Source organism: Canis lupus, chromosome 3 (assembly GCF_048164855.1).
Source record: "Canis lupus baileyi chromosome 3, mCanLup2.hap1, whole genome shotgun sequence".
NCBI classification, from domain to species: domain Eukaryota; kingdom Metazoa; phylum Chordata; class Mammalia; order Carnivora; family Canidae; genus Canis; species Canis lupus.
Genome location: NC_132840.1, coordinates 40,797,427 through 40,823,104, shown reverse-complemented (window position 1 = coordinate 40,823,104; position 25,678 = coordinate 40,797,427). Strand labels below are relative to the sequence as shown.

At 37.0% G+C, this 25,678-nt stretch overlaps 1 protein-coding gene across 8 annotated transcripts in view; it reads right to left on the bottom strand.

Moving 5' to 3' along the window:
• PATJ (PATJ crumbs cell polarity complex component) overlaps positions 1 to 25,678 on the bottom strand; it is a 356,261-nt gene that overhangs the window by 248,785 nt on the left and 81,798 nt on the right. For all 8 annotated transcript variants that reach the window (XM_072820502.1, XM_072820508.1, XM_072820504.1 and 5 more), the window contains exon 18: positions 5,114 to 5,323. In XM_072820502.1, the coding sequence (XP_072676603.1) occupies positions 5,114 to 5,323 (210 nt within the window). The remainder of the gene's footprint in view (positions 1 to 5,113; positions 5,324 to 25,678) is intronic.

Below are 25,678 nucleotides of genomic sequence, written 5' to 3'. Positions count from 1 at the left end.
GTCATATTTGGATCAAAGCTTCTCAAACATTTTTTTTCTTTTTAAGTATTCCTTAAACTACATGCAAAAGAAAGAAACTGGACCACTTTCACCACACACAAAAATAAACTCAAAATGGATTAAAGACCTAAATGTAAGACTTGAAACCATAAAAGTCCTTGAAAAGAGCACAGAGAGTAATCTCTCTCTAGATATGTCTCCTAAGGCAAGGGAAATAAAAGCAAAAATAAACTATCAGGACTACATCAAAATAAAAAGTTTGTGTACAGCAAGAGAAACAATCAATAAAATTAAAAGCCACCTAAAGAATAGAAGAAGGTGTTTACAAATGACATATCCAGGGGCACCAGGGTGGCTCAGTGGTTGAGCATCTGCCTTTGGCTCAGGTTGTGATCCAGGAGTCATGAAATTGAGCCCTGCATCAGGCTCCCTGTGGGGAGCCTGCTTCTCCCTCTGCCTATGTCTCTGCCTCTCATGAATAAATAAATAACATCTTTAAAAAAATGGCATATCCAGTAAAGGGTTAGTATCCAAAATACATAAAGAATTGATACAACACACATGAAAAGATGTTCATCATCAGTCATCATCAGGGAAATGCAAATCAAAACTACAATGAGATTGAATAAAAAAAAAAGAAACCCTACAATGCGATACCACCTCACACCTATCAGAATGGCTGAAATCAAAAGTACAAAAAAGAACAAGTGTTGGTGGAACTGTGCAGAAAAAGGAAGCCTCATGCACTGCTGGTAGAAATGTAAACTGATGCAGGCACTATAGAAAACAGTATGTTTTTGGTTTCCCAAAAAGTTAAAAATAGAAATATCATATGATGTAGCAACTGGATATTTACTTGAAGAATATCATATGATGTAGCAACTGGATATTTACTTGAAGAATATGAAAACACTAATTTGAAAAGATATATGCACCCTTATATTTACTGCAACATTATTTATAATAGCCAAATTATGGAAGCAAGCAGCTCAAATGTCCATCAATAGATGAATGGATAAAGGTGTGGTGAATATACAGACAATGGAATATTATTCAGCCATTAAAAAAAAAAAACAATGAAACCTTGCCATTTGAGACATGAGTAAAACTAAAGAGTATAATGCTAAGTGAAATAAGTCAATCAGAGAAAGATAAATACCATATGATCTCACTCATGTGTGGAAAAAAAACAAAACAAATGAGCAAAGGGGAAAAAAAAAGACAAACCAAGAAACAGACTCTTAACTATAGAGAACAAACTGATGGTTACCAGTGTGGAGGGAGGGAGGAAATAGATGAAAGAGATTAAAGAGTACACTCACCATGATGAAAAACAAAAATAAACTTTAAAAAGAAAAAACTCAACAGAAGCACAAATTAGACTTTCACAGGTTGTCAGATATAAGATCAAATTACAAAGTCTGTATCATTACCTTTAAATTAGCAATAGCTAATTTAAAAATGTAATAGAAAACAAGATATCATTCACAAATGGAGGGAAAAACCAATAAAGTATTTCAGAATTAAACTAAAAAATATTTGCACAACACATTTAAGGAGAAAACTGTAAAAGAAGACTTGACTAAATAAAGAGACCTACTATGTAAAAAAAAAAAAAAAAAAGTATCTCTTTAGACGCCTGGGTAGCTCAGCAGTTAAGCGTCTGCCTTTGGCTCAGGGTGTGATCCCAGGGTCCAGGATCGAGTCCCACATCGGGCTCCCTGCATGGAGCCTGCTTCTCCCTCTGCCTGTGTCTCTGCCTCTCTCTCTGTGTGTTTCTCATGAATAAATAAATAAAATCTTAAAAATATATCCCTTAAATTAAAAAAAAATCACTTTATCATAAAAGGACCTTAATATTAAGAAATGTATCAGTTTAGGGGTGTCTGTGTGGCTCAGTTGGCTGAGTGTACAACTCTTGGTTTTGGCTCAGATCATGATTTCAGGGTCGTGGGACTGAGCCCCAAGTCAGCCTCCATGCTTGGCATGGAGTCTACCTGAGATTCTCACCTTCTCCCCAGCCCCCTCCCTCCCTCACGCTAAGATAAATAAATCTTAAAAAAAAAAAAAGAAACGTATCATCATACAGAGGATAGATAGTATTCGAAATGTTTAACAATGGTATAGTGCAGTCACTTGCCATCAGAAAAGGTACAGCCATTCTAGTACTTACCAGCTCAATAGCAGTCCTAGGCTACTATTTATGGCACCATGTGCCAGGCATAGGTTTAAACATTTTAAATAGTCAATTCATTTACTATGTTAATATACATCCTAAGAAGTAGGTATTCTTATTAAACCCACTTTACAGATCAGCAAAAAGTTACATTATTAATCAGTTACACACCCAGAATTTGAACCCTAGCTGTCTGGCTCTAAGGGCCTGGGATCTCAAATACCATGCCATGCAATCCCCATCTTATTACACAAAAACGTGGGAGCTGGTGAGGTTCAATAACTGGCCCAAGGGCACACAGCCTTACAAATCACAGAAGTAAGCAAAAAACCCATGGCTGTCTGGCTCAACAACTCCATTGCCAGTTCTGACCTATTAGTTTTGAAGATGCAAAGCAGTTTTTAAAGTCGTTCATTCATTTTTCAGATCTGGTATATTTGATATTAATTTGCAGAAAAGAGAAGATAAGCCCCATTAATGTAATGTTAATGTAAAAATGTATATTATTAAATACATTATATAGGCAATGTATAATCTATGTAATATACGACTTAATAAAAAATTGGGTTCTCCTAACTTTTATACATTCATAGTCTTTCTGGCCTGAGCTGATTTTGGGCCACCTTCTTCACACTTTCCACCCCACTTCCACAGAGGACTGAATGAATGCTCAGTAAATATTATGTGATCAGATAACTGGCCACCAAGTGGACCACAAGAGAGACAGAGACCACAGGGAAGATCCATGCACCACTATTTACAGTTCAGGAGCAAACAGTTTTGCTAAAGGCACCCAGATGTTAAAAAAGGAATTAGTGGTAATTCCACTAAGAATTTTATACAGTCCTGAAAGTGACCTTTGTTTTCATCTCTTTTGTGGCTCCCCATTCCCCAAGTATCCTGGAAATCTTCTACTCACTGAGGGAAGCCTATGCAAAGGTCCACCTCACAATTACTACATTCCAAAACCCTTTCATAATGTGGCTCTGATATCCTGACGTCTCTGCAGCTCTACATCTGCCAGAAATAGCACAGGAATCTACACCCAGCTAGTAACTAAGCTCTGTTTTGTTTTTGTTTTTTTTTTTTTATACCACCTGACACTTCCCTAAACTGCTTCAGAGTAAAATCATGGTGGTTAAGTCCTTCAGGACATAAAATAGTTTGGGATTTCCTCTAGCAGCCCAAATAATCAGGCAAGTTATCATCAGGGAAAATCTAGACAAAATTTCCCCCACAACCAAAATAACAAGAAGATGAGATCCCCATAAAAATATCAAGTTTCTCCTCATAACTTAATTTGTCCAGAAATCAAACCAGGCATCTCATGGTGTCTCATGTTGACTATGGCAATACCCATACACCAAATATAGAATACAAAGTTAAGAACTTAATTAGCTATTATACTCCATTTTGAAATATTTAGAGTGTCTGATAGTATAAACATACTGGGATTTCTATGGGGAATTCATGAAGGCCATGTTGAGTTCCCCAATGCATAAATACTCTGTGTAACACAGGCATCTATTTATATCAATATATCTATATATCTATAAATGAACACATTTATCTATATCTACCTATATATATAGACATATGTAGTATGTTGACATATTCATATAGTATATATTATTTCATAGAATAAAAAAATCTTAGAGTTTAGAAAGATTTTAGGAGTCCTCTAATCTTGTTCAGTCTTTTCAGAGATGAAAAAATAGGCTCAGAGAAGAAAAGTGGTATACCTATTATCAAATTACTAACAGAATGTTTCTCAAAATATGAAATTCTGCATCAAAATTACATGAGTGACTCACTGAAGAGGCAGATCCCTAAATAACACATACAATTACTAGATGAGAATCTGAGGGTAGGACCTGGGAAACTACATATTAACCATCTCCCAAGTGATTCTTATATATATTATATACCTTTGCATTGAAACCCATTAGGCTAGCTCATAGGAAAGCCAGAAACAGAATCCAGGTTTCTTGAAATCCAGTCTAGTACTCTACTAGGACCATCTATCTGTTTTGCAACGAGTTAAATATTTAGCACTGTGGCTAAGAGCAGAGAGTCTGAAGCCACTTGAATTTATATTCCAACTCTGCCCTGACTCATTACATCCCCTTGGATAAATTGCTCAATTCTGTATCTTGATGGGCTCTCATCTGTAATGAGGCTAACAAAAGGACCACTTCTTAAAGTTGCCAGAAGGATTAAGTTAGTTAATACATGTAAAGGTTTTAAAATACTGACATAAAATAAACACTCAGTATTTTCATACTCCTTGCAAATTATCATCATCAAGTATTTTGTTGCATTGAGGAACCTTAAAAGCACCCTAATTGTAGTGCAACCCTCAGTCTTAAACATTAATTTGACCCAGTACATAAGATTAAGCAGTAAGAGAACTTCAAGATGGTTTGACCACATAGAATGCTAGATGCTAGGGGTTATGAGGCACTTTGATGGACAGAAAAGCATATTAATATCTCATTGCCTATGGTTAAAATGATATAGTTAACTGGATTTCAACTTGTCATGCCATTTCAACATCATTCCCAAGTGAAAGTTAAAATGCATAGACTTATTTTAATTTACATAATAAGGGATGTGATGAGAACTTACAAATCTGTGTTAAAATCACGAAGATAAAAATAGTAGTAAAAGTGGTAGGTAGTAGGACTATTAATGTTAGCAGCTACTATTTATATAATATGTAAGCACTTGATGAATATAATCTTTAGTCCCCAAAACCTTATGAGATAGACATTGTGTTTTTAATTTTTTAAGTTAAGGAAATAAGAAATTTATATTAGGACACACACAGATTAAGCAGTGGAACAGGGATTCAAAACCAGGTGCATTTGTCTCCAAAATCCATTCTTAACTATTACACTATTATCACATCTTATATTAACAAAATTGAACACTTACCACCAAAGGCTTACAGACGCCAAGGTGTACAATGCCTGGTGGCACAGCTTTCAACACTTCAACAGCTTCAGCAAGTGTGGTGTTTTCCAAACAATATTCATTAACTGAGACCAGACGGTCTCCAGGTAACAGCTCTCCCCCTTTTTCTGCAACACCATTTGCCACCAGGGAGCGGATCACAATCACTGACCTTGTGGGATCTAAAGGGTCCTAAGGATCAAGTCAAGAAGAAAAATAAGTCAGTTTCTGAAAACACATAGACTCATGAACCTCATTTAACTATTTACATTAGGTATCCAGCATTCTGGTGAAATTCTTCCAAAGAAGTCAAAATCTACTACAATATCACTCTACATATCCACATAAGTATCAGCTTACATCAAGGTGGGAGCATAATCTTAATTTCAGTTACATGTCTAAAAGGGTTCAAATACATACTTCTTTAAACTTTCAGTGACTGATATTTGTTGGACCATAAGAAGTCTGGTGACAGTTGAGCAATATTCTCTGATATCCTCAAGCATAGTCATATTAGGGACCAAAGACAAGTCTGCTCTTGGATAGTAAGTAGGCTCTAGGAGAAGTATACTATGGTAAATGATGCTTCATTTTTATGTATTCCACCACTGTAAAATCCTCTTGCTAAATCAATGGAGTTCAAAAAAGATATGAAATCCATGCAATAGTCTACTGTATGCAAAAAGAAGTTTAAAAATAATATAATTTATAATATATAAATTGTAACATGGCATAGGGACCCCTAGGTGAGAACTGTTCCAATACAAGAAAATGAGTGTTCCTTCATGAACAAAACCAACGTGAAAATAACTGCCATCCACTGAGAGAGCCCTATTTTTCTTAAGTAGCACTGAAGATAATGTTGACATTCAATAAATACATTTGGCTAATAAGAATCAATTTATAGCCCATTATTTTTTATTTTATTAGACACTGATATATAGCACTCACTATGTGTCAAGCTCTATTTTAAGTGTTTTATTACTACTTGTCTGTTTCTGCAGATGAGGGAACTATCACTTAGAAAGTTGAGGAAACTTGCCAAGATTACCCATGTGGTAAGTGGCAGAGCTAGGATTCAAACTTACCCAGTCAGGCTCCTAAGTCCTTACTCTTGACCACCATGCTCTGCCACTTGCTCCACATTAAATAATGGTACAATTACTAAGCCTCAAATTTAGTAAAGGGGAGAGAAAATAATCAAATCACAGTCGTAACACTTGTTTTTCTGTCTATTTTCTTCTTATTGTTTCATTATGCACATACTGTTCCACAAAGGCAAGATGTAGTAACATGAGATTTTACCACTGTTGAACCCTTCCCAACAAATTAGAGAGAAATGGTCATGCTTTGTGTTAGAATCAGAAGACTATGGAATTGGGGTTGAGCATCTGCCTTTAGCTCAGGGCATGATTCCGGGGGTCTCAGGATCAAGCACCACATCGGGACTCCGTGGGGAGCCTGCTTCTCCCTCTGCCTACGTCACTGCCTCTCTCTGTGTCTCTCATGGATAAATAAATAAAATCTTAAAAAAAAATATGACAACTATGAAATTAGCAAAGTGAGAATCTGCCAAGTTCTAGGTTTTGTCAGTTTCAATTGGTTGATGGTTCTTTTGAAGTTTGCTGACGAACTTTTCATCTCTGTTTCAGAAATCAAGGTTCATTTTTAAGTCCTGTATGGAATTTTAACCAAATATATTTAAATCAACAAAAGCTACATAGCTAATTCCTTGAAAAATGCCGTCAGGGACGCCTGGGTGGCTCAGTGGTTGAGCATCTACCTTCGGCTCTGGTGTGATTTTGCAGTCCCGAGATTTGAATCCTTCACCAGGCTCCCTGCATGGAACCTGCTTCTATGTCTCTGCCTCTCTCTGTGTGTCTCTTATGAATAAATAAATAAAATCTTTTCAAAAAAATGCCTTCAAATACAACTTATCTTACTTTCCTTAACCTTGCTTTTCTGCTCTAAGGTCAAGAGACTCTTGATAAATGTTTTAACACGCTCTGATGTATAACACCTCATATTTATGAGGAGGATAGAAAGTAAAAATAGTCACGAGTACTCACTAATAAAGTACATACTGTTAAACTATAATTACACCAATATTTTCAAGTAGAGGGAGCTATTGCATAGGAAGAGAAAAGAAAAGAACAAAAAAAAAAAGTACAGTGGTATATCAGCAGGCAATCAGTGCAGATATAAAAGAGCTGTCTATTTTGTCACCGGCAACCATGAATCACAACACACTTTTCATTCTGAAATATGAAACCATTACATTTTAAGTTTGACACACTAATAAATAAGCTGTACAATTATGTCCTTCATTTAGGATGTCAGTTTGTGATGAAAGGCTTTTTTATTAGGGGGGAAGGGAAACTACATAATAGTATATTCCCCTCATGAAATGCACAGAAAGCAGCTAGCATTACTTCATATTAATAATTACTAAACTTTCTTAGAGAAAATTGCAACAGTAAAATATACCAAAAGCAAATAAATGATTTCACTAACTTGGTGCAAGCAATCTCTGCGGTTTCATGTAACACCAAATCAGAAAGTACTATTTTTGCCCTGACTAGGTGAATAGGTTTTCAAAATGCAACCAGCTGAAATGATAGAAACATTTCAAAGAAAGATTAACCAGGCAATAACAGAAATAGAACGATTAATAGATTTCCCTTATTATAGAAAAGTCATGGTGAGCATTCATTTAGACAAAGTACAGTCTTCTTTAGACCTTAAACTAGTTCCAGGTGTGCTTGCTTACTAAAATTTATTCAGGCTTAGACCTCTAGTTATTCTCAACACTAGGTCTAATCTACCACCCTCTCTCCTGGAAGAGAGATCTCAAGGGTAGCTCCTTTGTCATTTAAAAAAAAAAAAAAAAAAAGACAAACTATCCACTTCTGAAGATGCCCCATTATGTATAATCACTATTTCATTTTCTGGGATGACTTTTCTGTGTGATTTCCCACATAGCTGAATGAAGTTGCTTTAATGAGCAACGGTCATTTCCTTTCATGGTCATCACATGTAGCAGCCGCACTAGGGAAAAAGAGCAGCTGCTACTGCCTACTGAGGCGACTACTATTCTTGAGGCTTTGCTGCATAAAAAATGCTGAAAAACCAGCCTGATTTAGCCTACTTGTCATCAGGAAGATCTGTTTTCTGAAAATCTAGCCCACAGTAGCATACTCATGTTGTAGCAAACGAAATGTTACAACGATATTTCTTAAGACCTCTACCCAACTTCCAGATCCCATGCAATTTTTTTAAAGTCTCCATTAGTTTTTATCATCTTTTATCACAATTTTAATACCTCTAATTCTTCCAGTTTTGGTAAATAACACTGCAAGGAACACGGTTTTCCAATATCAAGACATTGCTTTAGACTAAGCAGTCAATAGAGGGCGCTAAAGACTAATCACAGAACACAAGAAACAGCATCTTACTATGCTAACCTTTTGCTTCTGAAGGATTTTTTCTTTATTCAAAAGCCTTATATTATTATACATGTTATAACAGTATCCCACATGTCTGCCTCATCTCAACCATTTATGAAAGTTGTTCCCTACAGCTCGTAAAAATATTATCTAACTCCTACAATCAATTAAGAACAGTTAACCTCCCTCAGAAGACAGGAGATCTGACTTGAATTCTTCTCACTACTTAAAACTATGAAATCCCGAGAACCCAGATAACTGCTCTGTCTCACAAGTGAATACAATCACCTCACCTGCCTAAAGAAAAGTGCATATAAGAATTTTTGAGATTTGCTGAAGTGACGCTAATGTTTGATATTATAAACACAGGATGTTTTCATGTCGGGGGAAATCCAAGTTGACAGACTCCTCTCCTCCCATAATCCCTGACTGGCATTACCATATATACCCAAGCATTCACTTAATGCCTCTCCCCCCACCCTTCCACTGAGTTGCTAGCAAAGGCATGTCAATTTGATCTTCTATTTTCTCTGTCTGACTCTTTCTCTCCATTTCCGCTGCCACTACCTTGGTTTAGTTTCTCATCATTTCTTGCCTGGGCAACTGCTAATCTCCCAGTCTTCAATCTTGCCTCCATCAGTCTATTTTCCACAGAGATAACAGAATGATTGTTAAAAATAAAAACCTGAGGCTCCTGGGTGGCTCATTTAGTTAAGCATCAACTCTTGATTTGGGCTCAGGTCATGATCTCAGGGTGGTGAGATGGAGCACTGCATGAGGCTTTGCATTGGGTACAAAGCCTGCTTAAGATTCTCTCTCTCTCCCTCTCCCACTGCCCACCCTCTCCACGCCTCTGCCCAAGCACATGCTCTCTCTCTAAAAAAATAAAAATTGGGGAACCTAGGTGGCTCAGTCAGTTAAATGGCTGACTCTTTCTTGGGATTCTCTCTCCCTCTCTCTATCCCTCCCCCTGATCGTATGCGCTCTTCTAAAATGAATAAATATATCTTTTAAAAAATAATTCAAAAACAAAATAAAAATGTAATCACAATTTCTTCTCTGTTTAAAACATTTCAGTGACACATAATTGCCTTCAAGATCAAGTCCTAGCTGCTTGATAGAGCAACTCCCTCAGATCTGCCGATTAACGTAAACTCCTCTTGCTTTTCCCCATACATACCAATGCCCATCCCCATTTGCCCCACACATTGTCCCAACAATACAGAACTACTGAAATCCAGGGATGGTGAAATGCTCTAACATGCTTCGTGACATCCTACAAACCATTCCATCTGCCAGGAATACTTTCCCTGCCCCATTGCCACTTCTCTACATCTTTGCTACCAGAGTCAGCTCAAGTGTGTGTCCACTAATAAGAAGCTTCCCTGACTCTCCTCAAAGCTGACTAAGGAACTTTCTACTCTGTGATATCCCTAAATCCAAAAGAGGACTTCATATAGCACTTGTAATAATAGAGTTTTCCTTGCTGTCCCATACCTCCTAGAATAAGTTGGGTCTAGATGCATCCATAGCACCTTGCTTTTTCTCTATTATAACACTTGACATTTTACAGAAATTATTTTAACTGTGCTACCTACTAAAAATAAGCTTCACAAGAGCAAGGGTATGTTTGCTTATTTATTGCTTTATTTCCAGGACCTACTATAGTGACCACCACTTGGAAGGTACTCAATGGTAGCTGAAATATTGAATGACTGAAAGTATTTAGTTTCTCTCTCCTTACTGGACTGTTAAGTATATCAAAGGCAAAAAATACATCCCATCATAGGTGAGTAAGAACAACAGTTAGCACTTACTCAGTTCTTGCCATGACAGGTATGTCCTAGGAATCTTACTTATTAGAATTCATTTAATCTTCAAACCACCATGAGGTAGGTACCACTATCATCCCTATTTTCAAGATGAGAAAACTAAGAGGAAAATTAACCAAGGCACACAGTAGATAAATGGCAGAACCAGAATTTAAACTAGCTGGTCAAGTTCCAGAGTTTATGCTTTTAGCCTTTAGGTGATGCAGCTTCTCTATCTTCAGGTATTTGCCAAATGAATTAATATTGAAAGAAGGCAAAGTGATAGAAGATACATTTATTACCTTGCCAAAGTATGTAAACTGAGTCTTATTTATCACACTTGGCCACTACAGGTTTATATTTCAATACCTAGCTGATGAAGTTAGCACAGAATGTGCAGCATGGCTAAATGTTTATCACACTTGGCCTCTACAGGGTTACATTTCAGTACCTAGCTGATAAAGTTAGCACAGAATATGCAGCTTTGCTAAACATACAAATAAAACATGTATTTGTTTGCCAAATTTTAATTTATATCTGCTTTCTCAAGAATCTACTCATTTGGTGAGCTAGGGACAACTTTAATGAACAGGATATAAACATGTGACAATAATTAGTCCAAATGGATGGGATTCAAAGTTTCTGCAGGGTCTATAAAATGCAGTACATGAATATTTGTGTACATTCCCACAGATCAAAGAGATCAGAATCATGAACTAAGACAAGGTGCAGGGGTAGCACCTGGGGCAGAATAGTGGTTCAGTTGAAATGTGGGCTCTGTGAGAGATAGATATCAACCTGAAGATGTGGGGAGCTCTAGCCAGGAACCTGGTCCATAAGGAAAACTACAAATATGCACGACCAAACATGGCAAGCTCAATAGAAGGGCATGGGAAGACAAATGTTATATAAATAGGAGACAGAAGAAATGAACAAGAATAGGGGTCACATTTAATAAAATTGGCAGTCCATCAGTAAGAGGTATTTTTTTTTAAAGATTTTATTTATTTATTCATGAGAGACACCACAGAGAGGCAGAGACACAGGCAGAAGGAGAAGTAGTCTCCCCACGGGGAGCCCAGTGTGGGATTCAATCCCAGGATCCCAGATCACAACCTGAGCCAAAGGCAGAAGCTCAACCACTAAGACACCCAGGCACCCCAAGAGGTATTTTTTAAAGAAGAACATGAGACCTATACTATGGATTGTCCTGACATTCAACATTTATATGCTTTACAGTGTTACTCTAATGCAGAAAAAAACAGAAATCAAGATGTAAACAAGAACTACATGGATTCAAAATAAAGAACTTTTGGATTTTAAAATTCTGTATTCAAAACCCTAAATTGTAAACGCATTAAGGAAATAGCATAGGAATTTTGACAGCAGAATGTCAAAGAGACCATATTTTATTTCAGATAAAAATTGTGTCGGGATCCCTGGGTGGTGCAGCGGTTTGGCGCCTGCCTTTGGCCCAGGGCGCGATCCCGGAAACCCGGGATCGAATCCCATGTCGGGCTCCCGGTGCATGGAGCCTGCTTCTCCCTCTGCCTGTGTCTCTGCCCCTCTCTCTCTGTGTGTGTGTGACTATCATAAATAATTAAAGAAAAAAAAATTAAAAAAAAATTTGTGTCTAGTAGATCAATGGAACAGGATAGAGAACCTGAAAATAAACCCATGCTGGTATGGCCAATTAATCTGTGATGAAAGATGCAAGAATATACACTAGGGAAAAAATAGTCTTTTTAATAAATGGTGTTGGGAAAACCAGACAGCTACACACTATATGAAACTGGACTGGGATCCCTGGGTGGCGCAGCGGTTTGGCGCCTGCCTTTGGCCCAGGGCGCGATCCTGGAGACCCGGGATCGAATCCCACGTCGGGCTCCCGGTGCATTGGGCCTGCTTCTCCCTCTGCCTTTGTCTCTGCCTCTCTCTCTCTCTCTCTCTGTGACTATCATAAATTAAAAAAAAAAAAAAAAGAAAGAAACTGGACCATTTTCTTACACCATACACAAAAATAAATTCAAAAGGGATTAAAGACCTAAATGTGAGGCCTGCAATCATAAAACTCCTAAAACACAGGCTGTAATCTCTTAGACATCAGCCTAACCAATGTATTTATGGATATGTCTCCTCAGGCAAGGGAAACAAAAGCAAATATAAACCACCGGGACTATACCAGAATAAAAACTTTAGCACAGTAAACACAACCATCAACAAAACAAAAAGGCAACTTACCAAATGCAAGGTGTTTGCAAATGTTATATCTGATAAGGGGTTACTATCCAGAATATATAAAAAACTTATACAACTCAACATCAAATACCAATCTGATTTTAAAAAGATAGTGCTGCCTGGGTGGCTTGGTCAGTTAAGTATCCAACTTGATTTTGGTTCAGGTCATGATCTCAGGGTCATGAGATCAAGCTCCCCATGGGGTTCCATGCTGGATGTGGTGCCTGCTTAAGATTCTCTCTATTCCTCTCCCCTTTGCCTCTCCCCCACTCTAAATAAATTAAAAAAAAAATAGATATAGGACTTGAATAGACATTTTCCTAAGGAACATATACAGATGGCCAACAGATACAGGAAAAGATGCTCAACATCACTAATCATCAGGGAAATGCAAATCAAAACCACAATGAGGTATCATACACTAGTAAGAATGGCTAGTATCAAAAAGACAAGAAATGACAAGTGTTGGCAAGGATGTAGAGAAAAGGGAACCCTCATACACTATTGGTTCAAATGAAAATTGGTACAACCACTATGCAAAAACAGTATGGAGGTTCTCTAAAAAAAATAAAGACCCTAAAAAAAAAACCTATGATCCAGTAATCCTCCTCTGGGATTTACAACAGCCAAGATGTGAAAACAATGCAAGTGTTCATCAGTAGATGAATGGATAAAGAAAATGTGATACATACACACACACACTGGAATATTACTCACTCATAAAAAAATGAAATCTTGCCATTTTTTGACAACATCAATGAACCTAGAGGGCATTATGCTAAGAGAAATAAATAAGACACAAAATGACAAATACCATATGATTACTCATATTTTTATAAAAAATAAATTAAACAAACAGACTCTCAAATACAGAGAACTGCCAGGGGGGAGGTAGGAGGGGAAATCAGTAAAATAGGTGAAAGAGATTAAGAGGTACAAACTTCCAGTGATAAAATAAGTCATGGAAATAAAAAGTAGGGGACACAGAATATAGTCAATAAGATTGTAGTAACATTGTATGAAGACAGATAGTGGCTATACATCATGGTTAGCAATGAGAAATATACAGAATCGTCTAATCACTATGTTGCACACCTGAAACATAACATCGTACATCAACTACACTTCAATAATAAAAAAAATTGTGCATAGGGGAAGCCCAGGTGGCTCAGTGGTTTAGCACCGCCTTTAGCCCAGGGCGTGATCCTGGAGACCTGGGATCGAGTCCCCCATCGGGCTCCCTACACGGAGCCTGCTTCTCCCTCTGCCTCTGTCTCTGTCTCTCTGTCTCTCTCTCTGTGTCTCTCATGAATAAATAAAAATTTAAAAAATTGTGTATAAATTATTTTATCTGATAATTTTTGATACTTATTGTCAACTGAGTTTATTAAAACATAAAGGTGGCCTACAGTAAACTCATGATAAGAAATATGGTTAAGTCACATAGTTTTAATCCTATATTTAATTACTCAAATTAGTTCTTAAAATTCTGTGCTGCTGAATAGGTCACCACACCAAAATAACTGTTCTTCTCTATTACTGGAGTCTGTCACCAAAATGGAATGATTGCAAAAAAAAGTTTGAGAAAACTTCAAACAATTAAGAAATAAAAAGTGCTCTACAAATGAACACATGTCCTAATCAATGAATTCAGTATTGTGGTGTACAGTATCACAAAATGAGGCTGCTGAGCCTAACTCCACAAATATTTATTCACACTTTATAGAAGTGTGGGGAAATATACTTTAAAGATAATTTTAAAGGATTGACATGCATTAATTTCTGGAAAACATGAGGTAGATAGCTATGGAATATTTGATAAGAGAATTACTCCAACTCAACAATGGTTAACTGAGAAAAAGCAACAACCAGTAGCAAATGCTTGTTTCTTGAAGGGTATACTCTTAAATGTGGCATTATTTGAACTGAAGAGTATTGAGTTAAAATCTAAATAAATTCACAAGTAAATTTTCAAAATAAGATATCAAGGAAGTTACTAAAATGGAGAATACTGAAAGAAACCAATGTATTTAAAAAGAAGACCACTAACTCTTCCATCCTGGAGGTAGGTGGAAGAACGAACTGGTACAAAGGCAAAGGAAAGGTTCTTTTACACACACACATACACACATGCACACACACAAATATATATTAAAGGAAAAACAGGGATCTGCAGAAGCTCTGATGTACAGCTGGCATGAGTTAAAATTTCCATTGTGAGCAAACGTCAATCAGGAAACAGAATCCAAAGATTATTTTTTTAGGGGAGAAAATGTACATAGGAGAGAAAGACAAGGAAGACAGTGATTCGCTCCACTAGTGGTAGGATGGGTGTAGATTAAAAGTCAGGGGACAAGTTTTGAGTCCCAGCTTGGTGCCAGCCTGACCGTATATAATTTCACAAGTTCATTTCTCTGGGTCAGTTTCCTCAACTGTAAAACGAGAACATGACAGTTAGAATCTGTTTCCCCAACTCCAAAATCCCATAACTAAATTTGACAGAGTATCTTGAGTCAAATTTGTCATTAATTTCTACCAAAACATTTCAGAAAACCACTATAAGAAGCAGGGAATGATGGAAGTTAATTCGAAACATGGCATCAGTAATGAAAAAGATGCACACTATGGTCACAAATATGGTATGATTTTTGTTAGTGATGTCTTTTAAGAACTCATAAAAAAGCCACTCACGGGCAGCCCGGGTGGCTCAGCAGTTTAGCGCTGCCTTCAGCCCAGGGCCTGATCCTGGAGACCCAGGATCGAGTCCCACGTCAGGCTCCCTGCATGGAGGCTGCTTCTCCTTCTGCCTGTGTCTCTGCCTCTCTCTCTCTCCCCCCCCCCCCGTGTTTCTCATGAATGAATGAATGAATGAACGAATAAATAAATAATCTTTAAAAAAAAAAGGCCACTGACTACACAAGATCTAACTTGCTGGGTATTGTACCACTGAAACAAAACATAAAACAAAGTATTTATGACATATGCCCTTTTTTTATATGCTGAACCTTAAAACAACTTTTTTTTTCCTTTGCCATTTTTAGATTGCATCAAAATACATGTCGGGGACTATTAGCTGAATTAAAATCACCAGGATAGTTCTTGTTTAAGATAGTGAAATGTAATTAATTATACTAAAAGAGCTTCTGATTTGACCAACAAGCTAAGCATTTACTTTTAGGAAAGAGAAATAAATGTATTTTTAGTGAATGCAAGGCAATAAATAGATGATTTAATGAATAATGAACAAGCTACCTTATCAGAATCTAATCCCATTTTTAACTATTTTATAATATAGCCAAGTATTACACAAATCATACCAATTACCGCAACACCATCATGTTCAAAGTACCCACAAAATACATTCAGTGCACTCAAGATAGATTAAACCGATATGGTTCCTGGCTCCTTGTGTCTTATTACTTCCTAAATACTATTAGGCATTAAGAATAGATTTTTCCGTGCATCATGCATAGAACTAAACAGTCCCCAAGCAGCACAGTAAGCACAGCATGTCAGGCAATTAAAAGTGCAGTGGAAGAGAAGTGGACAGAGAAACTTGCAAAAAAATCAAAATATATTGTAAAAAGGAAAGAAAATACATAAGCTTGCACATAATTTTATTCTGCATAGCTTGGTACTTTAAAGTCTATTTTAAGCGCCATAATAATTTAAATGGTTCAAGCAGGAGTCCCGTGGAAATTACTTCTTGAAGACTATTTCTTACTTCTGATCCCTTTCTAGCCTCCGATTCGATTTTTTTCCCTTGGATATTAGATCTGTTGCTTGAATGTTTTATATCTTGAACATTTTTTGTCATGCTGTAATTGTTGCCCATTTACTCCGGGCCCAGGACTTTTGCTGGTTTTAAGAAAAATAAACAAACCACACAATGATTCTTGACCTACAAATCCCATCATTTGGCTGCATGTCCACTAGGCAAACAGTAGTACTCAAGCACAAAGTCACACCTTCTATTAAAATTACATTTCTTGAAATGTAATTACACTTCACACTATGAATCGCACACTTAAAAGTGGCTAAAATGGTCAATTTTGCGTTATGCATATTTTACCAAAAAATATTTAAGTAGAAAAGTGAATTTTTACATAAGAAATATCATAATATCGTCCAGGGAAAAAACTACATTAGTTGAAAGTTATCATGATGCAGGGAAAGTGTAGACATGTCAAACTTGAAAAAGCTTTTCTAATGTTAGTTTTGGAGTTTATTCTCATTTTCCAAATAAATCATTCTCAGCCTAAGCACTGACAAATACTAGCTGAGACTTGGGTTTCTCATTGGTTAAGTGGTAAGAACAATAGTACAGATTTCACAGAGTTGTGCAAAGCATTAAATGACACAGGTCGTATGAGGCACTTTCTTAGTCCATAGAGGTCACTTCCTAAGTGCTGTTAACTGTTCTATGGTTATCACTGTGAAGATGATGATGGAGAAGTCAGCAGGAAATATGAGACTCAGAAGTGAACAATTACCATTGGGTTTACTGTCTTCTGAACTCAGCTGAGCCTGTGTGATTTAAACCAACAGCGCTATCAACTACTAATCCACTCATGATATCATGCTTACATAGTTACAAATGAAAATAAAGAGCTGACTCTCTACCTCTCCAGATACGTAGACCTCTGCATCTGAAGACAAGTTTTAAGAGCAGTATGGTATCCTCAGCCCTTTTTCTCCCTTGGAGCAGACACTGAAAGACAGGAGCTCTCTCCAGCCTGGGAGGTTTGCAGACACACATGGCTATATCAAGGACATAGGATGCCCTTCATTCTTTAGAAAAAAGTTCTATGATGTTTAAGAAAAATCTCTGAATGGGCAATCAATTCTATGTAGTATGCAGCAGCATATAACATGCACAATAAAATTTTGCCAACTTTGAAACCGTACAGGAGAAATGCCACAGAGTGCTGCTGGGAAATCTGGAACACAACACATGCCATTTGTATTCTCTGGCCATAGAAAAGTCAACAGGTATCTAAAGAGCTTTGGCCAGGTGGGGGTGGCGGGGGGCGGGGGGAGCGTAAATGCAAGGAACCACAGAATTCAGAAACGATCTCAAGTAAATCTTTGGGAATTGTACTAAGTATTTTTCTCTGGAAAGACAACTGGAAATTTTTTTGTCATTTATCATTGTGTTAAGCCACAGTTATGAAAAATCGGTGTCGTTTCTGCTCTGAAGACTGTACTTTCACTGCTAGAGCACAGACTTAGGGGCCCAGCTCCACTCCCTAACTGGGAGATACTGAGCAAATTCTTCAACCTCTTGTCATCAGCTTCCTCAGCCATAAAATGAAGATGATTATAGGACCTACCTCATGGGGCTGTGGGGATGATTGAATCAGTTTATGGGGGCAGCCCAGGTGGCTCAGTGGTTTAGCACTGCCTTCAGCTCAGGGCCTGATCCTGGGGACCCAGGATCGAGACCCACATCAGGCTCCCTGCATGGAGCCTGCTTCTCCCTCTGCCTGTGTCTCTGCTTCTCTCTCTCTGTCTCTCTCATGAATAAACAAGTAAAATCTTAAAAAAAAAAAAAAAGAATCGGTTTATGTATATATCAATGTTTTAAGCAATGCCTGACACAGAGTAAGCAGTACATAATCCATAATTACAGGCTATTATTACCATGCAAAATGGTAGTCCTGTTTTCCAAATAAAATACAAGAACACAAAGTTTCTGAAAGGATTTTTCATTAAAAGAATAAAATTCAAAAGTTTAGATAGGTAATACCCACTTAGGGCACCTGGGTGGCTCAGTGGTTGATCGTCTGCCTTTGGCTCAGGTCATTATCCTGGGGTCCTGGGATCGAGTCTCACATCAGGCTCCCTGCGAGGAGCCTGCTTTTCCCTCTGCCTGTGTCTCTGCTTTTCTGTGTCTCTCATGAATATATAAATAACATCTTAAAAAAAATCCACTTAAAAAAAAAAAAGACTTGAAATAAGGACCAAGTAATCAATTCCAGGACATTCCTGTGGCTGGAATGTCCACTACCTGTTTGTCTATAAAGTATACCTCAGTTCCCTGTGAGGCCCCTCTGAATCCTAAGAAGCAATCATCACAGTCTTAGTCTTTCTTCCAGCACAGCTAAAACCATAATGTATTACACAGAGTTATTCTCAAATCTGTTTCCTTTTGTATATACATCTTTATTTATCCACTTATTCTCTATTCCCAATTGAATTTAAACTCCATGAGGACATGGAATCTATGGTTTATTTTGTTCACTACTATATTCTCCATGTCTAGAACAGTGCCTGCCATAGACAATGTTTAATACACATTTGTCAGAGACCTTTAATATCTCTTTTCATCTTTATATACCTCATACTAGCCTATATTAAATGGACAACAATCTTTTTTGAAGGAGAGAATGAGTAACAGGTATAGCCCCTGTGTTTTCAGATTCTATTTTTTAGAATCATCATCATTTTTAAGTAACTGGTAACATGTTCTTTTATGCCTAGGAAGGTGTGGGCATTTATATACATCTTTTATTTAGTCTTTACAACTTAATAAGGCAAATATTTTTTTAATAAGGCAAATATTATTTCTAACTCAGAGATTATTATTTTGGTAAACCAAGAATAAGAAAGACTAACAAGCCTGTCCAAAGTCCTAGTAGGGAGTCACAGCCAGAGTAAAAATCCTGGTCCTTTCTGATTCGTTAACAGCTAGTGCTGTTAACCACCCTATATGTGCGCAGTGGTGCACGGGTGAATATCTTATCAGACTAAAGGAAAATACAAAAGATGGGATGCCTGGATGGCTCAATGGTTGAGCGTCTGCCTTCAGCTTTTGACATGGTCCCGGAGTCCTGGGATCAAGTCCCATGTCGGGCTCCCTGCATGGAGCCTGCTTCTCCCTCTGCCTGTGTCTCTGCCTCTCTCTGTGTGTCTCTCATGAATAAATAAAGAAAATCTTAAAAAAAAAAAAAAAAAGGAAAGAAAAGAAAAGAAAAGAAAAGAAACGGCTGAAAGGGATACCTGAGCCCTAGAAAATGGTATGTAAAGATCAAGCAGCCAATCCCTTTTCATGCATCATTAACAAATTGGCCCTTTGGTACCAGAAGGAGGCAGCACCGCTTCCTGGCCCTCACTGGGGAGAACACGGCCTCTCTGGATCACTGCCGGGCTCCCAATGGCAGCAACAACCAGGGCAGAGCAGTGCAAAACACCATGCCTTGGGAAAACAAATTCTCAGTATGTCTGGGTGCTTTTGACTCAGTCTTTCTGCCATACTGCAGGAGAGGCTAGGACTGCCATCTATCACCATGGTTCTTGACGGTGACATCAGAATCAAGTGAGGACTTCTGAAACATAGTCATACCCAGAGAGGTAGTGTGAAGCCTGGTGATGAAACAGCTCTGGAGAATGAGTTTCTCCTCTAGACCAGCGTTTTTTTGTTTTGTTTTGTTTTGTTTTGTTTTTGTTTTTTGACAATTATTATTCTGTTTTTAATTACATGGGAGGCAGATACACAGCTAAACTGATATCCACTAACTTCCTAGAATATGTTCAGCATTTCATGAGATGTAATTGCCAGGTTTTGCAGTAAATCTGAGCATCTTTACTGCCTCTATTTTAGCTTTCTGTGGCTGTTCCACAAACACTAATACTTACAGTTTGGCTACTTGTGAAATACTCATGAAAGGTAATACAACAGCTATACCATTTTGAGGATCTGCTCGGCAATGCCTTCTAGTATGAAGCAGAAATAGTTATTAAGAAACATTTGTTAAAAGAGGAACCACCCTATGAGAAAGTACCAACCATCTGATAAGCATTTGCTGCCTGCCTTCTATTCTCTCTCCCCACCATTAGACACAATGGGATTTATTTTATTTTATTTTTTTATTTTTTTTATTTTTGCCAAATTCATATTCCAGAGGAGCCATGAAATTCCCGCAAAGTTCAACATCAGGCCTGACTTAAGATCTTTGCGGCCTCCTGCTAACTTCATCCCCCTGCAGCTGCCTCGCTAAGGCAAGCTTTTGATCTGTACTATCTGGATTTCAAGCTGATATACACACAGCCTCTTTGATCTCTTATTAAGTGGCTTCTGGTCTCCTGATGCCTTTAGTCTTGCTGAACTGTGGTTTTTGGAAGTCAGTCATCATCCTGAGCACACTACAAACTCCACACACCAGGAGTAGGCTCCCTTCATTCACCCACTTCGCAGGCTTGAAAAGCAATCTTTAAGCCATAAGAGAATTTCCCCACTAGCCACAATCAAACCACTCCATGAACACACTACTAAGAATTATTTTTCAAATGAAGCAGCTTAAAATGATTTAAAGGATACAGAACTTTCCCATAGAGGGAAAGGAAGCAAATCCTCTGTGAAAAGAAATCTTCACCTCAGTTGGCACTGGAGCTTACAGTACTTTGATGTTAATAAAAATAAATGTGGATAGGAATCAGGGATGGGCACCATATAGCCTTTATCAGTCCCAAGTTCCACTAAGCAAAAGTGACCTTTCAATGCAGATATGTGGTTTGTTCATCAATAAGCTATATGATATATTTGCAAGAACATGGACACTGCCATTAGTAGCAGGTTGACGACTTTTTTCTTAGTCTTACTATCTTAATCCTACATAGGTAAAGTGAACCCAAAGAACTCCTTAAAAAGAAAAAAAGACAAAAAACAACCACAAAAGAAAAAACCAACCCAGATATTGGTGTCTGTATTATGAGACCTCTTGAGCACGAAAGTTTAAGTATATAGTAACCTACAACACATGACTGTCCTCCATGTCTTAGATTCTAGAAATAGTAATAGGTTTGTATCTGACTTTTTAATATTACTAAAAGATGTACTACTATATGTTAAAATTATGTTGATACCTATCTAATTCTATATCCTAGATCCTGTGAACTAATCGGCTAATAGGAATATAAAGGTACTGCACCTCCACAAGTTAGTAAACACTATGTACTGTTAGTAGCATCCACCTAAAAATAGCAAAACTTAAAACCCTTCATTCCTTCCACTTATAAATTCAATTTTCTGATAATCAAGACTAAAATTGGAAGAAGAAATAGGAATAGACTTTTGGGTACTAATAGCATTGTCTGAAAATAAACCATGTATGCCCTTTAGCTACAAAAATCAATAATTTCTGCCAATATAAAGTTGAAACAAAATGGATAGTTCTATATTGCTATCACTTAATCTGTCCACATTATGGAAAACCATTAGCAAATTCATGAATTAGGCACCTGCTTACACTTTGTTTTCCAGGAGAATAATATAATTAAAGAAATGACACTACATAAGAAGGCATCAATTTTAAGTGGTCTAAAACATGAGTCTCACAAATGGTTACATTCAAGCAATCTAGTAAAAATGTACCAAAATTTAAAAGATATGTACTCTTCTAATGAGCAATTCTAGGAATTCATCACAAGGATTATTCCCACCTTTCTACAAAAGTCAGTATGACAAAGATATCCATTACAGCTTCATTTGAAATACCCACACAGAGTATAGGAAATTGATTAAATAATTGTACATCAACAATACTGTGCAGTTTTTATTTTTTTAAAGATTTTATTTATTCATGAGAGACAGAGAGAGAGAGAGAGAGAAGGAGAGAGGCAGAGACACAGGCAGAGGGAGAAGCAGGCTCCATGCAGGGAGCTTGATGTGGGATTTGATCCTGGGTCTCCAGAATCACGCCCTGGGCCGAAGGCAGGCTCTAACCGCTAAGCCACCCAGGGATCCCTTCTGTGCAGTTTTTAAAAAGATTACAGGGATCCCTGGGTGGCGCAGCGGTTTGGCGCCTGCCTTTGGCCCAGGGCGCGATCCTGGAGACCCGGGATCGAATCCCACATCGGGCTCCCGGTGCATGGAGCCTGCTTCTCCCTCGGCCTATGTCTCTGCCTCTCTCTCTCTCTCTCTCTGTGACTATCATAAATAAATAAAATAAAATAAAAATTGAAAAAAAAAAAAGAATTACATAGCTCTATAAATACCTACATGAAAGAACATATAATTGAGATAAAAAGTAATGTGCTTTAAGTATGTATGACATATTCCATTTATGTGTAAAAAAATTAAAAAACCATTAAGCAACAACAAAAAAACCCTATTACTTTTATAACTGTGTATGTATAACATCTCTCTGAGAGGATTGACAAGAAAAACAGGAGTTTTTATCTAAGAGAAGTGAAGGACTGTGGTCAGAGATAGGTTTCCTTTTCACAGGATACATTATGTACCTTTGAATTTTTATGCCATATGTATGTATGTATGTATTTATGAATAGAAGGAGAGACGGAGAGAGAGGATCTCAAGCAGGCTGCACTATTCAGTGCACTATTCAGTGCAGAGCCCAACTCAGGGGCTCGATCTCACAACCCTGAGATTATGATTTGCACCAAAATCAAAGTCAGATGCTTAATCAACTGAGCCACCCAGAAAGCCCCTTTATTACTTATTTTAAAAACATTTTTAGGAGCACCTCACTGGCTCAGTCAGTGTACATGTAACTCTTGATCTCAGGGTAGTGATTTCAAGCCCCATATTGGATGTAGAGATTACTTAAAAATAAAATCTAAAAAAAAAAAAATACACACATGCATTCCTAATGTGCAGAGAAAATCATTCTGTTGCACGCATGAAAAGAAAAAAGCCAATTTAAAGCCACATGCATGAAACTTACACAATCTCTTCCTACAACTTTTAAAATCTTTTAAAAAGAATTTGTTAATGGAGTTAGGAAGGAGTCAGGCAAAAACTAAAAATTGCACACTAAGTTTTTATCAGAAATAGTAAGGCATACCATATCCAACACTCAGCAATACTACAATATTTTATATTCATACTATTTGGGCTTTATAACCCATTTCTTCTGTTAAGAAAAATTAATCACTTTTTTTCAGGGAGGAATATTTACACTATTGTTTTTAGTGAGTCATTATTGGTCTTTGGTCTTTAAAACAACTTTTAAAAATATTATGGGATCCCTGGGTGGCGCAGCGGTTTGGCGCCTGCCTTTGGCCCAGGGCGCGATCCTGGAGACCCGGGATCGAATCCCATATCAGGCTCCCGATGCATGGAGCCTGCTTCTCCCTCTGCCTGTGTCTCTGCCTCTCTCTCTCTCTCTCTCTCTCTCTCTCTCTCTGTGACTATCATAAGTAAATAAAAAAAAAATATTACTAACAGGATTTATGTTAATCACCTTTCCATGGCTTAGCTATGATGCTAATTTTTATTTTAATGTCTAAGAAAAACCTGACGTCTTTAAAAACATCTACTTTGGCAAAAATTGAGTCTGTCCATATCAAGAAGGGAGAGAAATGAGGACTGGGATGTGGATGGAGGAGAATTATTGGTTAATAAATTTTATCTTCTAAATCATTGAAATTCAAAAGTATTAAGAATGGCAATATCATGGCTAATGTTCAAAAATTGGCTAATGTCAAACATTTCCAGTGAATTATAATCATGAGGGGTTATTCAAAGTTCAACATAAATCAAAACACCAGAAAATATCCACTTGCCATGTTTAATATATAAGGTCAACTCAAGGTGAAATCCACACAATTCCAAATTTATTTCAGGCTTTTTGGAAGAAAATCACAGACTCACACTAACTAATAATTGCTTCATTATTGAACACCAGCCTATAACAAATTAGTTACACTAATTTAGAATTCTTAAATTTGTATTTTTCATTTGAAGCAATAAACAAAACTAGCTCTTACACAATGCATATGAGCACTCTATATTAGTTTTTAATACTTACTAAACTTTCATGTAAGCGTTCAAAATGAGAATACATCTAGCAGCTTGTCCTTACGATATGACATTTTTTACAAGCTGGAAAAACAGGAAGATCTGCTGTAATATATTTAGTACAAAGATCTCCTGTTAGAAAATGCACTCATAAGGAAAGGAGCAACATAATATAGTAGCTTAAAGGCATAGATTCTGGGAGCCGACTGCTTGAGTTCATATTTCAGTTCTGCCATATTCTAAATGTGTGAATTTGGACTACTTACGTGACCTCTCTGTGTCTTGGGTTCCTCACTTCAAAAATGAGGATAATAATAGTACTTACTCCACAGGATTTTTGTGAGGAATACATAAAGCAATCAGAACAGTGCCCAGCAAACAGTAAACACTCAATAAATGTTAGCTATTGTTATTAGATTTGTATTAGTTTTATTTGTATTAATATTAGGATTAGTACGAGTATTAGTAATATTCCAAGGAATAAAGACATTACACGTAATCAAGACAAAGATAACTAAAGTACAATATGTAAAAACTGGCAAGAAATTATACTGTGAAAAGTTATAACCAAATTTCTGAAGTTTTATGTTGCTTAGAAACAGAGTACATAGTTAAGCCATCATATTCATGTTCTTGATAAATTATGCACATCATTGTTTTCCACAACACTATCCCATAAGGTATGACATTGTAGTGACCAATGAGCCTTCTGATATGGTACACATATAAGGCAGGATTTTAACTAGCCACTACATGGAGTAGGACATAGAAATAAATATTTGAGACTAATAAATATTCTACCTGCATTCAAATCAGAGCCAATAAAGCTATTACCATTTTATTATAACATCTGAGGCAGCTTATACCTTGAATCATATTTACTATTCTTCCCTATTGCTTTCTCCTTTTCCTTTGCCTCAATCTATTTTAAATGCCTTTCATGAAAATGAATTTCCAGTTTGCTTTTTGCATTTTCAGACTTTCGCCTATCCAGAGAGCTACCCCATAGTTCCATGGCCAAGATCCTTTCTCTGCTCACTCATCTTTTCCTAAGGTTGGTTCAGTTCAATTTATGTAAATAGCAAATGCTGGCCCATAATCCACATTAGATAATTCACATACGGCTCATCAGGAGTTGACTTAATTTTAGAATATAATTTTACAATTCAATTTAGACTTCACTAAACAAAGGCATCTACTTATTAATTTTCCTAATCTAACTAGATAGCTACAAATTGATAGGGTTCAAATACATTGTAGTATGGCTATACCTTCAAGATAATATCAAGAC